The sequence below is a fragment of the Castor canadensis genome, chromosome 10, assembly GCF_047511655.1.
Source record: "Castor canadensis chromosome 10, mCasCan1.hap1v2, whole genome shotgun sequence".
In the NCBI taxonomy this organism is placed as follows: domain Eukaryota; kingdom Metazoa; phylum Chordata; class Mammalia; order Rodentia; family Castoridae; genus Castor; species Castor canadensis.
The window spans coordinates 106,766,128-106,780,735 of NC_133395.1; the positions used below are offsets into that span (position 1 = coordinate 106,766,128).

The following is a 14,608-nucleotide window of genomic DNA, read 5'->3' on the forward strand; positions in this document are numbered from 1 at the left end:
TTATTACAGGGAAGCTTCCTTCTCATAGCAATTTGTCCAGACTGTTTTTTTATCCCTTCTCAAGCAGATGGTCCATTCCCTCTGCATTCATCTGCTCTACCCTACCCACTGTTCATTCTAGGAAGTTTAATCCTTCTGTTGTATAATACCTGCCTCTTGCCTCAGTGTACCACCTTCATCCCAGACCTAACTTTTTCCTTCATTCTCAGAAGAGATACCCTCTACTGCTGTAAAAGTTACCACCCATGTTCCAAGCAAGCCTGTCTTTTCCTTCTTTCTAGGACACTCCTGATGGCTCACTGACATTTTCCTCATTCCCGCCTTCCTCCTCCTTTCTACTAGTGTGGGTTAAACACTGGGCTTTTGGGAATGTCAGAGGCAAAGGACCCTCCTTGGGTGTTCCTTCTTAAGCATTCTAAGGTTTATTCAGTCTAGTCTTAAAAATATGTAAGATGAATTACCTACAAGGATAGGGGATGGAACCCTGAGCCTTCTGAAAATAGAAATGTTTACCTTTATTTTCACCAGAGCAGCTCTTTCTAATTCAGAGTTCAGAGTTCATTTGGGTAAAGTGTTCTGTGGCTTAAAAAAGTGAGGCACTAACTTCAAAAATAAATTACAGTTTGTATTCCATGAGTTAAACCCACTACCTTAGAGTGTTTCATATCACGGAGAATCTAAAGGAATTTATGTACCTTGCAACCAACTGCTTTTATAACTTGCCATTGGAAAGAGATTAAAACTTTTAAGACACAAAAGTAATCTTAAAGTATTTCAGCAAATAACTGACAAAAATTTTGACCTAGTTCTCTCCAGAATGAGGTATGTCTCCCAAAGGCTTCAGACTGACCTCAAGGAAACTTTTGCTATCTTAAGAAAACCTGAGTTGGCAAACATTCTGCCTATATAGAAGTCTAATTTTGGGTTTCTTCTAGAAAGTAATAAACCACATATTATATAACCAAATATAAAGTAGTAGATTTGAACATTATTTTAAAATTTTGTTCTGTATTGGGTTTTTAACACTAATTTTACACATCACAAACCTGCGTAATTTTTCTGTGATATAAATTATTTATGTTCATAGAAGCCATTTAACCAATTCCTTTTTCTTTCTTGTTTTTTTTTTTTTTTTTTTTTTGTGGCATTGGAGTTTAAACTCAGGGCCTCATGCTTACTGGGTAGGTACTCTACCATTTGAGCCACTCTGTCAGCCCTTTTCTTGTGTTGGGTATTTTCAAGATAGGGCCTTGAGAACTATTTGCCTGACGCTGGCTTCAAACCACAATCGTCCTGATCTCTGCCTCCCAAGTAGCCAGGATTGCAGGCATGAACCACCTATGCCTGGCTTTTTTTTTTTTTTCTTTTCTTTCTGAGACATAGACTTATCATGAAGCTTGGCCTTGAACTTATTATCTCCTGCCAAAGAGGATCTGCTATTTTAAGCTCTGAAGTGTACTTCCTAATTTAACATGCCCTCAAAAAGTTTGTATCAGGAGAATGGTGAATGGGTGAATTCAAGTATGATATATTTATTATACTGTAATAACCTTTGTAAATGCCACAAAATGTGCTGGTAGGTACCCCTACCCAGCAAACTAATAAGCAAAACTTAAATTTAATTTAAAAAAGAAAATATGAATGAACAAAATAAAGTTTGCATCAAGGTACACTATATCGGTAGTGTGACAGGCTTCCTTCCCTACACTACTTGCTACTGTGGAGAATCATTCTTGGTGACTGACTCAAACTTTCAAAATTAATGTGTCTACTGTTTTGAGTGCATTCATCAGAATGCCCTAGCGGTTGCTTGTGCTTCACGTTACTGACAATTAATACTTATTCTTTGGGTACTGCCCAGCCTCTCTGCTTGCACTTTTTAGGATGTGGGTCTTTTTCTTACTCACTCAAAAGAACATTAGGTGCTAACCTTTAGTCTGTCACAGTCACTGCAAAGGCTTATGGATTATGTTGGGGTTTATGTTTGGTTCATTTGGTTTGATTATGCAGAAATTTTTAATTCTGGAAAAAGTCAAATTTATCTTTGGCATTCCTTTAAGGTCCTTCATAAGTCTTTCCTACATAACCAAAAAAAAATAAAAATGAATTTCCCCTGACTATTTAATGAGTTTGCTTTCAAGATTTAAAATATTCCTCTGTGCAAGTAACAAAAAAAACAAAAAGGCTGAGGAACTGTTCTAGATTAAAGAAGACTAAAGAGACATGACAACTAAATATGTATGCAATTCTAGATTGGATGTTTAATGAGAGGAAAATACACTATAAAGGACATTTCTGGGTCAGCTGATGAAATTAGAATACAAACAGCAAATTAGACACAAGTAATACATTAATGCTAAATTTATTGCAATTGTTAACTGAATATTTTATTTTTAGGAAAGAATAATGTAAAAGAATATCTTTATTTTTAGGAAATACACATTAAAACATTTGGAGGATAAAAGTAGCCAGGTAACGGTGGCTCACACCTATAATCTTAGCTACTTGTGAGGCTAAGATCCAGAGGATCACAGTTCAAGGCCAATCCATGCAATTCAAACCCTAGTTCCACCAAAAAAAAAAAAAAAAAAACCCTCAAGACTAGCCAAGACTACACGACAAAAGCCTGTCTCATAATAACAATAATAATAAAAACAATAATAATTACCCAAGTTGGCCAACCCTTGCCCCATAGAAAAGCCTCCCTCTTCCGGGTAAGCCGCATTCCTTCAGGATGTGTATGTGCACGTGCATGTGTGTGCGTATGTGTGTGTGCGTGCGTGCGTGTGCATGTGTGTGCGTATGTGCGTGTGCGTGCGTGTGTGCGTGCGTGTGCATGTGTGTGCGTATGTGCGTGTGTGTGCGTATGTGTGTGTGCGTGCGTGTGCGTGTGTGTGCGTATGTGCGTGTGCGTGCGTGTGTGCGTGCGTGTGCATGTGTGTGCGTATGTGCGTGTGCGTGCGTGTGCATGTGTGTGCGTATGTGCGTGTGCGCGGGCATGTGTGTAGGGCAGGGTAAAGGAGAGAGAAGGTGCAAGTCAGGCTGAAGGGAGCTCTGGTTTTTCCCATCTCTCTAGGAGGGTGTACCTTGACACCACTCAGTGCTATGTCAGACTTGAAACACCCAAGGCGTCACAGGGTGGCTCACGGTATGCCTGCTGCCAAGAATCACAGTGCAGCTGTTGCCTTGCTGGAAACAGGAAGCTCGCTATCACCATGTGCACTGACCCTTGCTAAGCTCTGGCTCCATGTATCAATGTCCTCCCATGAGGACAGTCTGCCAGTCCTCACATGCCCTGCACTGTGTGTGGCCAGCAACTGGGCAGGAAGCTAACACAGCCTGGCTCCCTTGGACCAGATGCAAAGGGCCCAGGGTCTGCAGGATTTGAAAGCTGATCATATTTTTAAGGTAAAAATGTGGGGATGTAGTAGGACTCTTGGTTCAATTTCCAGCACCAAAAATAAACAAGTAAATAAATAAATAAAAAGATGCAAAAGAAACAGCTTTTCCTCCCTCAATGGGGGACCAGGCACCAAAGGCTCACACCTATAATCCCAGCTACTCAGGAAGCACAGATCAGGATGACTGAGGTTCCTTGCCAGCCCAGACCAAAAAAAAAAAAGGTAAGACCTATCTCAAAATATATACCCAACACAAAAAAGGACTGGTTGAGTGGTTCAAGTGACAGAGTGCCTGCCTAGCAGCAAGCATGAGGCCCTGAGATCAAACCCCAGTACCATGAAAAAAAGAAATACATGGAAGCTGAGGATGATGCTCAAGTGGCAGAGTGCCTGGCTGGCAAGCACAAGACCCTAAGTTCAATTCTAGTACCAGGAAAAAAAAAAATAGATGAAATTCACTTTAATTAACATAATCTGTATCAAAATATTATCACTGTCAGGTACTCCATGTTAAATAAATTTTTATCATTTTACATTCTTTTGCCAAACTAAGTCTCCAAAGCTGGTGTGCCTTTGATACTTGAAGCACATTTCAGTTCAAAGCAGCCACACTTTGAGTGCAACTAGTGCCGACAATGGTGGACAGAGAAAATCAGCTATGAAAATCCCTCTGCTCTTTTGAGCATTATTGAATTCAATGACTATTTATCAATGAGGGAATAAACCAATTATACCCAAGGAATTAAATATATTCTCCACTAGAGAAAAAGTCAGCCCTTAAGCACAGTGCAGAAAAACAGGTACACAATTACAATTACGTAAGATGAAACATTATACCAGGGCTCTGAGAAGGCCTTTGTTCCCTTTACAAAGCTCTAGAGTTGCCCAGCCTTGGAGGATGAGCAGGGTTCCCTGACAGAAAATGAAGGAAAGACACTGCAGGTCGTGTAAGAAACAGATGTGAGTGAAAGTTTAAAGAACCTTCAGAAAACACCTGGAAGGTATAGAGGCCTCCAATGATCCTCCATGTCCAGCTGAAGACTAGACTTGAAGGATAATGGGAAACTGAGAGGGGCAAGGCAGGACAGTGAAATCACATTCCCTTGCTGCTTTCTGGGAAAGCTGTGTGTGCAAAGGTAGAAACAGCAGTAAGGGACGAGATAATGAGGAAATGCCTGAATTCAGACAGTGCTAGAGGGAAGATCATGGGAGGAAGAATCAATAGAATTTCATAACCACAGGAAGGACTACAGAAGTAATTAACACACCAAGTGAGCAGGAAAATTACCACCACTATTATCCCTTTACCTCCTGCTGTACCAGACATAGCTCCCCAATTACCCTAAAGCCTACATCTAGAAGGTTACATCACACAAGAGAGGATACCCAGCTAAGAAGAGAACCTGACCTGATTCAGGTGGCTGTGTCAATGTGCTATGCTGGGTCAAGTATTTATGCCACATTTGGTCTCTGTAGAGCACCTATATAAATGGGAATTGAGGGGCAATAAAATATGCTACGGTCAAAGACAATGTGTTGAGCCAAATAATCTGCCTAAATGACTCAAATGTTTGAAACAGTTCATGAGAAACATACTGACATTCTGTCTATGATACTCAAGAAATAAGTTCGAGGGCTGGAAAGTGGCTCCAACTGGTAGAATGCCTGCCTAGGAAGCATGAGGTCCTAACTTCAAATTCCAAGACAGCCAAAAAAAAGAAAGAAAGAAGCTATAGGTCTGGTGTGGAAGCTCACAGGAAGCACACTTAGGAGGGTCGTAGTCCAAGCTGGCCTTTTCGGGAACTTACCAGAAAAATAATTAAAGCAAAAAAGGGCTGGAGGTGTGGCTCAAGGGGTAGAGTAATTGCTCAAACCCCAATATTGGGAAAAAGAGAAAGGGGAGGGAGGGAGGAGCTCTAGTGTAATTGTTAAAACTACCTCTTTTCTTTCCTTAGAAGGAGTCAACCACTGGGCTGGTGGAGTGGCTCAAGTGGAAGAGTGCCTGACTAACAAGTGTGAGGCCCTGAATTCAAACCCCAGTATGGCAAAAAATAAAAAAAAAGAAAGACCCAACTCACACACACATATAGCACATATAGGATGGCATTGACTGTGATGACAAAAATGATTAAAAAATACTGCCTTGTAAATCCATAAAAATTATCACTAGTCAAATTTAACCCACAGTATGTCCTAACACAGTTCAGAACAGTGCACTCACTCCAAAACAACATAAAATCCAGTTGCATTTTCATCACATGGTTCATTTCCTGCTTTCTTGGTCTTAAAAACAGGTTTCTATTTAAATACACAGCCCCAAAAGAAGATTTTAATCAATGCAGAAACAAAACAAATGTTATAGCCAACTGAATGTTTGGTCGAATATCAAATCATTTCTGAGAATAGGCTAGAATTTCCTAAGCCAACATTATCCAATAGAAATATATTATGTGTTACATGTCATTTTAAATTTTCCATTTAAAGAAAAAAACAGGTGAGACCCTATCTTGAAAAAATCCATCACAAAAAAGGGCTGGTAGAGTGAGTGGCTCAAGTACCACTCCAGTGGTACTATTCCAGTACAGCAAAATAAATAAAATAAACAGGTGAAATCAATACAATATTTTACTATCCTAACATCCAAAGTATTATATCAACATGTAAACATACAAAAAATATTAATGAGGCATTTTGTGTTCTGTTTTGTATACTGGATCTTCAAAAACTGGGGTGAACTTTTTTTGGTAGGGTTTGAACTCAGGGCTCTGAAGTTGCAAAGCAGGCACTCTACTTGTTGAGTCACATCTCTAGTCCATTTTGTACTGGTTATTTTGGAGATGGGGGTCTCACAAACTATTTTCCTGTGCTAGCCTCAAACCCCAGTCCTCCAGATCTCAGCTCCCCCCAACACTCCTCCATCCCAAGATTAGAAGCATGAGTCACTGGCACCCAGCTACTGGTGTGTGTTTTACACTTACTGCACATCTCAATTTGGACAAACCCCACTTTGTGGGCTCATTGATCCCACGTGATTAGTGGCTGCTGGATCATACAATACAGGTCTACACCAACCATTTCACTGTGTAGATGAAGGTACTCAACTGCAAAGAGATTAAGCGATTTGGTAAACTGTGAGGCTGGGCCCAGAATTCTTGCTCCCTAACTCTCAATGGAATGTTCTCTCCACTTAAGCAGACTATCTCACACTTGTGTGTGATCCACACAGAGGAGTATCAAAATTATGACAGGTCATGGATGTCTGGGGTGATGCCTGGGTTGAAAGTAACTGTCAAGAGACCACACAGAACCAGAGCTCACTGTCAAAAAATGTGTAAAGTTGAGGAGAAAAATATACATGGTCTAATCAATATAACTAACAAGCTGGAATGTTCTGTTTTGACAAGTTCAGGAACATTACATATGGATGTGTGTATACAAGGATGAGTTTCCAAATTACCCATGCTCAGAAGCGACTGTGAATACAGAACAGTGTACACCAAAAGAAATATGCTTGAGAATTCAGGTTAGCATGAGTCCTAACACAATTCCCTTTACCACAACCTCTGCTTTATTGGTAACAACTAAGAAGTAATCTGGAGCCAGGCACCTGTGGTTCGTGCCTATAATCCTAGCTAGTTGGGAGGCTGAGATTGGGAGGATTGCGGTTCCAGGCCAGCCTGGGCAAATAGTTCATAAAACACCACCTCCAATCAACTTTGCTCGGTTATTTTGGCTTAAGTGGTAGAGCACCTGTTTGCAAGTGTGAAGCCCTGAGTTCAAACCCCAGTCCCATCAAAAAACAACAACAAAAAAAAAAACAGGAAGTAATCTGCATGACTAAGGTAAGATAAAATGTGTACAAATTACTTGAAATACTCAGGCAAAAAAATGAGGGGTAGGGAGAAAAGAGAAGTTAAATCAAACAAAATTAACAAATGCTAATAATCCTTAAAGTTGAGTGGTGGGTACAAGGCAGTAACTATCTGTTCTACCTTTCCACGTTTGAAACATTCCATATTAAAGTGTTTTTAAAAGCAGGGAGAGTGGGAAAGGTTTTCTAGAGCCCATCCACTACAACTAATAAACTAGCATCCCATGAGCTGGGGTATGGTTCAAATACTAGAGTGCTTATCTAGCAACAGCAATACCCTGAGTTCAAACCCCAGCACAAGAAAAAATAAAAAAACAAACTAATTAAAAACCAGCATTCCAGCAATGATCCCAGGAGTCTTGAAAATGTGCAGACATTTCAGTTTTAAGAAAACAGACCAGAGTCAAGCACCCACAGCTCACGGATATAATCCCAGCTACTCAGGAGGCAAAGATGAGGAGGATCGAGGTCTGAAGTCAGCCCAAACAAATACTTTGAGACCCTGTCTCAAAAATATCCAACACAAAAAAAGGCTGGCAGAGTGATTCAAATAGTAAAGCACCTACTTAACAAGCATGTGGCCTTCAGTTCAAACCTCAGCACTGAAAAGAAATAAAGGGGAAAAGGAAAGGAAAGGAAAGAAAAAAGAAAAAGAGAAGAAAGCAACTAGGGCTGGGGGTGTAGCCAAGTGGGAGGGTGTGTGCATAGCAGGCTCAGGGCTCTGAGCCCCAACACACACACACACACACACACAACAAGGCAGGCTTAAAGAATAGGGGGAAATAAGGAAGAAAGGAAAGAGGTGGGGAAAATATTGTCACAACATCTATAATCAGTAATCTGAGAAAATCATGTCAGCAGGCCTTTTCTGATCATATATATTATATGTGTGAGCCAGGCACAGTGGTACATGCCCATAATCCCAGCACGTGGGAGGCTAAGACGGGAGAATCATGAGTTAGAGGCCAGCCTAGGCTACATAGTGAGATTCATCAAATAATAATAAATTATTATTATAACAATAAATGTTTGTGATAAAACATCAAATAGATTTGGTTTTTGTCTCTAGTTCCTGTCACAGGAATTTTCTAGGTGGTATCTTTTATGATTAATAATAAGCCCATTTTGATTGTATTAGACTTTAAGCTAATTAGACTTAAGGTGGGGCCCCAAGGTTTCCAGAAAGACCAAATGATTAGAGCATTAGAAGACTGGAACTCTCCAAGAGAGGTGGTGATAGGAGGGAGTTGTGAAGATTGACGTCCATTAAAAACTGTTAAATAGAGCTGGCAGAGTGGCTCAAGTAGTAGACTGCCTGCCTAGCAAGTATGAGGCCCTGAGTTCAAACCCCAATACCACAAAAAAATAAAAGAGTTAATTATTTGCTGGGTACAAGTAGCTCACGTCTTAATTCAAGCTACTCAGGGGCAAAGATCAGGAGGATCAGCAAGCATGAAACCTTGAGTTCAAACACCAGTCCCACCAAAAATAAAAAAAGTAAAAAAAAAAAAAAAGATCAGGAGGATCAAGAATCCAGGTTCAAAAATACCCATCACAAAAAGGGCTGGCATTGTGGTTCAAGAGGCAAGAGCACCTGCCAAGCAAGCATGAGGCCCTGAGTTCAAACCCCAGTGCTGCCAAAAAAAAAAAAAAAAAAAAAGTTAAACAATACAGACACTGTTGGCTCACATCCATAATCCTAGCTACTTAGGAGGTGAAATCAAGAGGGCTGAAGTTCAAAGTCAGCCCAGGCAAATAGTTGGAAAGACCCCATCTCCAAAATAACCAGAGCCAAATGGACTGCAGGAGTGGCTCAAGAGTTAGAGAACCTGCTTTCTGAGCGTGAAGCCCTGAGTTCAAACCCTAGTCCTACCAAAAAAAATAAAATAAATCTCTTAAACAGAGAGCTAGATGTGGTGGTACACAGCTGTAATACTAGCTGTTGGGAGGATTTTGAGGCCAGTGAGACTCTGTCAAAAAAAAAAAAAAAGGGGTGTAAGGCCCTGGGTTTGATCCCCAACACTACCAGGAGGGGAAAAAGTATTTTTTTTTTCATCCTTCATTCTTCATTAAGTATTGGCACATAATGGCATTTTGTTTTTAAAGCTTATTAAGAAATATAAAAGGAAACAGAGTTGGCTGGTTTTTGTCACAGTTTGTGCCTTGCGCCATTCATGTGTGTTTACATGCACAGAATGAGACATTCTGCACAGCTAGGAAAAAAAGAAGATCCTGTTTTTAAATATTAATTGGTGTGGGACAATGAGATTTCCCAATCTTGAGCCCAATTTTTTTGGTCCCATAATTCCTAAGTGATTCTAAAGAAAATTCAGTCCCCTCACTCACAGATGGAGTAAAAATGGTAAATTATAAGCAAACATAGTCTGGAACTTGTAGAGTCCTTCCTTTACACTGGCTACTTGAAAAAAAAAAAAACCATAGCTCAGAGTCAGGTGGGAGCCTGTAACATGGCTACTTGGGAAGCTGAGGCAAAGACACTAGGAATGCTTAGAGCCCATGTTTAACGCCACGCCTGGACAACACAGACCTCACCTCAAAAAAAGAAAGGAAGGAAGAGAGGTAGGGAGGAAGGAAGATGGAAAGGAAAAGGAAGAAAATACAAGTACCAAAGTACTCTTCAGCTGAGTACAAAATAAAACTTAAGACTCAACCTAACAGCCTTGGAGGCTGGCACTGCACCATTTAAATCAGCAGGAAACTCTAGAGAGAAAGATGGCAAAAGGAGCCACCCACTTACAAAGGTCTGGTGAAAGAAGCAAGATCCTTAGTGAGTGTGCATGTGCTTGCAACACTGGACTAAACTGGATTTACTGTCCTTGGGGGATTTGGATAAAATGAAGATGGGAAAGTGAGAATAATCTTCCAACATCTTTTCCAAACAGGAACTTTAACAACTAAAAAAAACTGATTTCCTGTCAACTCTCACCTTCTCAAACAAAATACAATTTCAAAACATTTTTTTGTCCATACCTGTAATCCCAATAGCGAGGAGGCTAAGCCAAAAGGATCAAAAGTTTAAGGGCAGCCTAGTCTGCAAGACTTGTTAAAAAAAATAATAATAAATAGTTATCCATCCTAACTGGGCATCAGTGGCTCACACCTATAATCCTAGCTACTCAGGAGGCAGACATCAGGAGGATCACAGTTCGAAGCCAACCTGGGAAAACAGTTCACAACACTCTGTCTCGGGAAAAAAAAAAAAAAAAAAAAAAAAAACACAAAAAGGGCTGATGAGTAGCTCAAGATGTAGACCCTGAGTTCAAACCCCAGTACCTCAAAAAAAAAAGAAAAAAAAAATCCAAACTATTATTAGAAATACTGAGTCCTATTGAATAACTGCAGCAAAGTCTATCTTGCCATAGCCATGTCCATGAAAGTTCATCAGAGAATCAAAATAATAATAATTTTATTGTTAAACAAATCTTTAGTTTTTGAGGTTTCAACCCTGGGGTCAAAGTCCTCCAGGCCCCCACCAGAACAAATCAGAACATGTAAAACATTATTTGTTCCAAATAGCTCAGTTGTTATGTTTCATCTTATGGGAAATCCCTCAGTCCAACCCAGCTCTTGTGGGAAGGGGGAAAAGACTAAGAGCCAACAAACACAGGTTTTGTCACTCAATGAAGCCCTCCCCAGCAAACTCACTGGACTAGAAAGAATTGCTGCTGGCCTCCTAAAGAGCATTCACATTTGGCTCACCCCAGAACTCAGTAAATCAGGACAGTCAGACAACAGTGAACTTGCTAGTTTCCTCAAAGATCTAGGAACTCACCAAGGGCATGGCTACAACTCCGACAGGATTCCGTCAGACTGACAATAATGTGCTCCAAATCGGCTCTGGGGGGAGTGGGAGAGGGATTGGGGTTTTTCCAGCCATTACATTTACAGGACTCCTCAGCCTGAAAAAGGAATAAAGAGAATTCTGTGACAGGCAGTCATAGACTGATTGTTTTACATGAAAACAATATGCACTACTGATATGACAGCAACCTCCACCCCCACCCTGCTTCAATTGTGTCATTTTCTATAGATGCAAGAAAAACAACAGAGAAAAGGCATTTGGTTTTTTGTTTTCTCTTGTTTTCTTCTGGATGTAATCTTCGTGCTGTAGTTCAGACGGTGACCAACACACTTTGCTACCACTGCCCCCAGTGGGTCATGGAGTGCTTGGTCAATTTCTAAAGAGAGTCCATCACAAATACTTCCCAAAACAATGAGCCACATTCCTGAGATCCCACAAACACAGTTGCAGCCTACACTAAGATTGAGTCTTGCAGGCTCCAAGACTCCAACTGCAATTCTGCCTCACAGACCAGAAGGGAAACCCATGGACCTGGAGACATGAGAATCTCAGGAGCTGAGATGGGGTATGCCCAGCTGAACACACACTCACAAGGCTCCTCCAAGCCTTTTGTGGGCCCCCACATTTAGAAATCATGAGGTATGTGATTTCTACCTGTGTATTTTGCAGGTTTCCTATACTGGAATACTATATTATTTTAGCAATATTTGATAGAAATCTTCCTTAACACTGTCCACATATTCTTCACATTGCCTAACTTTGTAGAAAAGAATGGACATGACTTGGCCTCTTTTGCTGTGACCAGGGCTATGAAAGGGAAGGTACACATGGAAAGATTATTTTCTCTACCAGGGTATCACACTGTGGACTTCAAGGACTCCTAAGGCTTGCACTGAATGATCCCTGTCCTCTCCCTGCTATATTTGACTACATCACTCTATGTTATTTACTGCTTCAAATCTGCTGTGGCCAGGAGAACAGGAAATACACTGTTAGAATAGCACATGACACAGATTCATTCTAGGTAAAAGCCTTCTTATGTACACTGCCCAATACTGTGGCCATTAACCACAAGTGGAAATGCACCAAATATGCAAAATTCCTAATAAGACGTAGGTGACTAATACAAAAACAAAAGGTAAGCTGGGTACTGGTGGCTCACACCTATAATTCTAGCTACTTGGGAGACTGAAATCAGAAAGATGGTGATTTGAGGCCGGCCCAGGCAAACAGTTTGTGAGACTTCCATCTCCAAAATAACCACAACAAAATGGACAGGAGTTGTGAATCAAGGGGTAGAGTAACTGCTTTGCAAGTGCAAAGCCCTGAGTTCCAACTCCAGTCCCAGCAAAAAAAGAATTTAAAGATCCCAAGCCAGACGTGGTGATATAGACCTATAATTCCAATAGTCAGGAGGCTGAGGCAGGAGGATCACAAGTTCAAGGCCATGGGCCACCCAGTGAGACCCCTGTCTCAAAATAACAGTAATAACAATAATAATACTTCAAGGACCCAAAACTTTTCACCCTTGGGGTTGTTTACAAAAGCATCCTTGCTAACTGAAATTCAAGCATGCAAACAAGCTTTTAGTTCTTGGAGAAGACAATACAGACTGAGAGATATGGATCATAACTTCAGTATTGCAATAGACTTGGTGCCACTGGCCCAGGAAAAAAAGCTTATACCCCTTCTTGCCTTAACATGACAGAGAATAACAGCCGTGTTCATTTAGGGGCTCATAAACAGGTGAGTCACCAACCTCATGGCAGGGAGATTTATAATAATAATGTCATACATTTCTCCTACTAAATTAAACAGCAACATCCCAAACGTTAGCCCCACTTATTTAAGCAATTGTGATAGAGTACTTAATAAATTCTACCACACAATAAATACCAACCCTTAAAAATGCAACTGAGTTTCTGGGTTCAATTCCCAGAACTGTGAAAAATAGCAAACGAACAAAGATTTTTTTCTTGAAAAACTAGCTGATTTTGCTTCCCTGCTGAATTTTGTGATCCTGGTCATTTTTACAAAGTTAATTTTGATTTCTTTTGTTCAGAACAAGGGAGACTTTTTCCAAATATGTAAAAAAAAAAAAAGTCCTGAAAACTAAGGAGGATGAGGGAGAGAGAAAAAGGCAGAACACTGGGAAATGCAACAGTTCTGTCAGCCCCACAGCACTCCCCAATGTGTGGCAGCCAGCCAGCAGAAAGTGGGTCCTTGAAAAGTGGTGATCAACACTGAGATGTTTGGGCTCCAGGTGTGGCTCATGTGGTAGAGTGTCTGCCTAGTAAGCACAAAGCCCTGAGTTCAAATCCCATATCCCCCCCAAAAAAAAAAAATCCAAACAGATGCTAACAACAAAAATGCAAACATCTCACTAAGAAGACTTTTATACTGCAGTCAATCTTTACCTATACTTGTACTGCCCATACCACCCCTCGAGGTATAATTCTGCTTTACTATGTTCTTCATGGTTCTTTCACTCCATCTGGGGCTGTATCCTAATCTTAAACATGGTACCCAAACCAATGAACACCTCAACAACCCCAACCACCAGTCACACTTTGGTACCCTGACCCAGGTCTGCTAAAGGGGTTCCAGAACATCCTTGTCCTCAGACAATACCAGTATGACGACTGCTTCACTTTGTGACAACTATAGTCCTGCTGGTCCAACCACAGAAAGGCCATATTCTCAGCAGCTGTCTCTGCCTGAACCTAATCAACTCTCAACTGTCCTGACAGAGTACAAGACTCTGGACCCTGAGTAACCCATTGCCCCTGTCAGCAGGAAGAAGTCAGGCTAGTCTCACCAACCATTCCCTCGAGGGAGAATATTAGTGTACACATATAGGTAGGAATGAGCAAGAATAGGAAAGTGCTGGAGGCCTCAGACTCCATTCTAAAATCCCCAGATGGCCCACACCTTGGACCAATGATTGACATGACAGCCCTATTTCCTCCCATGGAGCTCACCCACTCCCTATATCCAGGCTAAAGGAGAAGGAGAAAGAGGATCAAATGCATCCATGCATGCCTTCCCACACCCAGGCAGCCTCTGTGCAGGGCCAAGTCATTTCGGGAGGGCCCTCAGTTTGCAGACCTAGTAGCCCCACCCCAATACCTTCCAGGCAGTCAATCTTTACCTGAACTGCCCATCTCATCCTAGGTATATTTCTGCCTTCTCAATAACTCATTCTTTACTATGGAAAAACAATTCTTTGATGCTGATTATATATTGCAATGCCAGTATTTTGGAGTATTAGGTATAATAAAACATTAAAATCTGCTTCTATCTCTCCCCCCTCTCTCTGCCTCCCTCTCTCTCTCTCTCTTTCTCTCTCTCTCTCTCTCTGTCTTTCTCTCTCTGTTTTGCAGTTCTGGGGATCTGCCCAGGGCCTCACACATGCTAAGCAAGAACCTACCACTGAGCTGCACCCCAGCCCTATCATTTCTTTCATGTTGTCCAGTGAGCTGAAGAGTGACCCCAGAATTCACCAATTTGGAC

At 41.0% G+C, this 14,608-nt stretch overlaps 1 protein-coding gene across 1 annotated transcript in view; it reads right to left on the bottom strand.

Moving 5' to 3' along the window:
* The window catches only part of Kat2b (lysine acetyltransferase 2B), a 93,083-nt gene that overhangs the window by 57,600 nt on the left and 20,875 nt on the right, over positions 1 to 14,608 (bottom strand). The window contains exon 2 of the mRNA XM_074043829.1: positions 11,066 to 11,192. Coding sequence (XP_073899930.1) covers positions 11,066 to 11,192 — 127 coding nt within the window. The remainder of the gene's footprint in view (positions 1 to 11,065; positions 11,193 to 14,608) is intronic.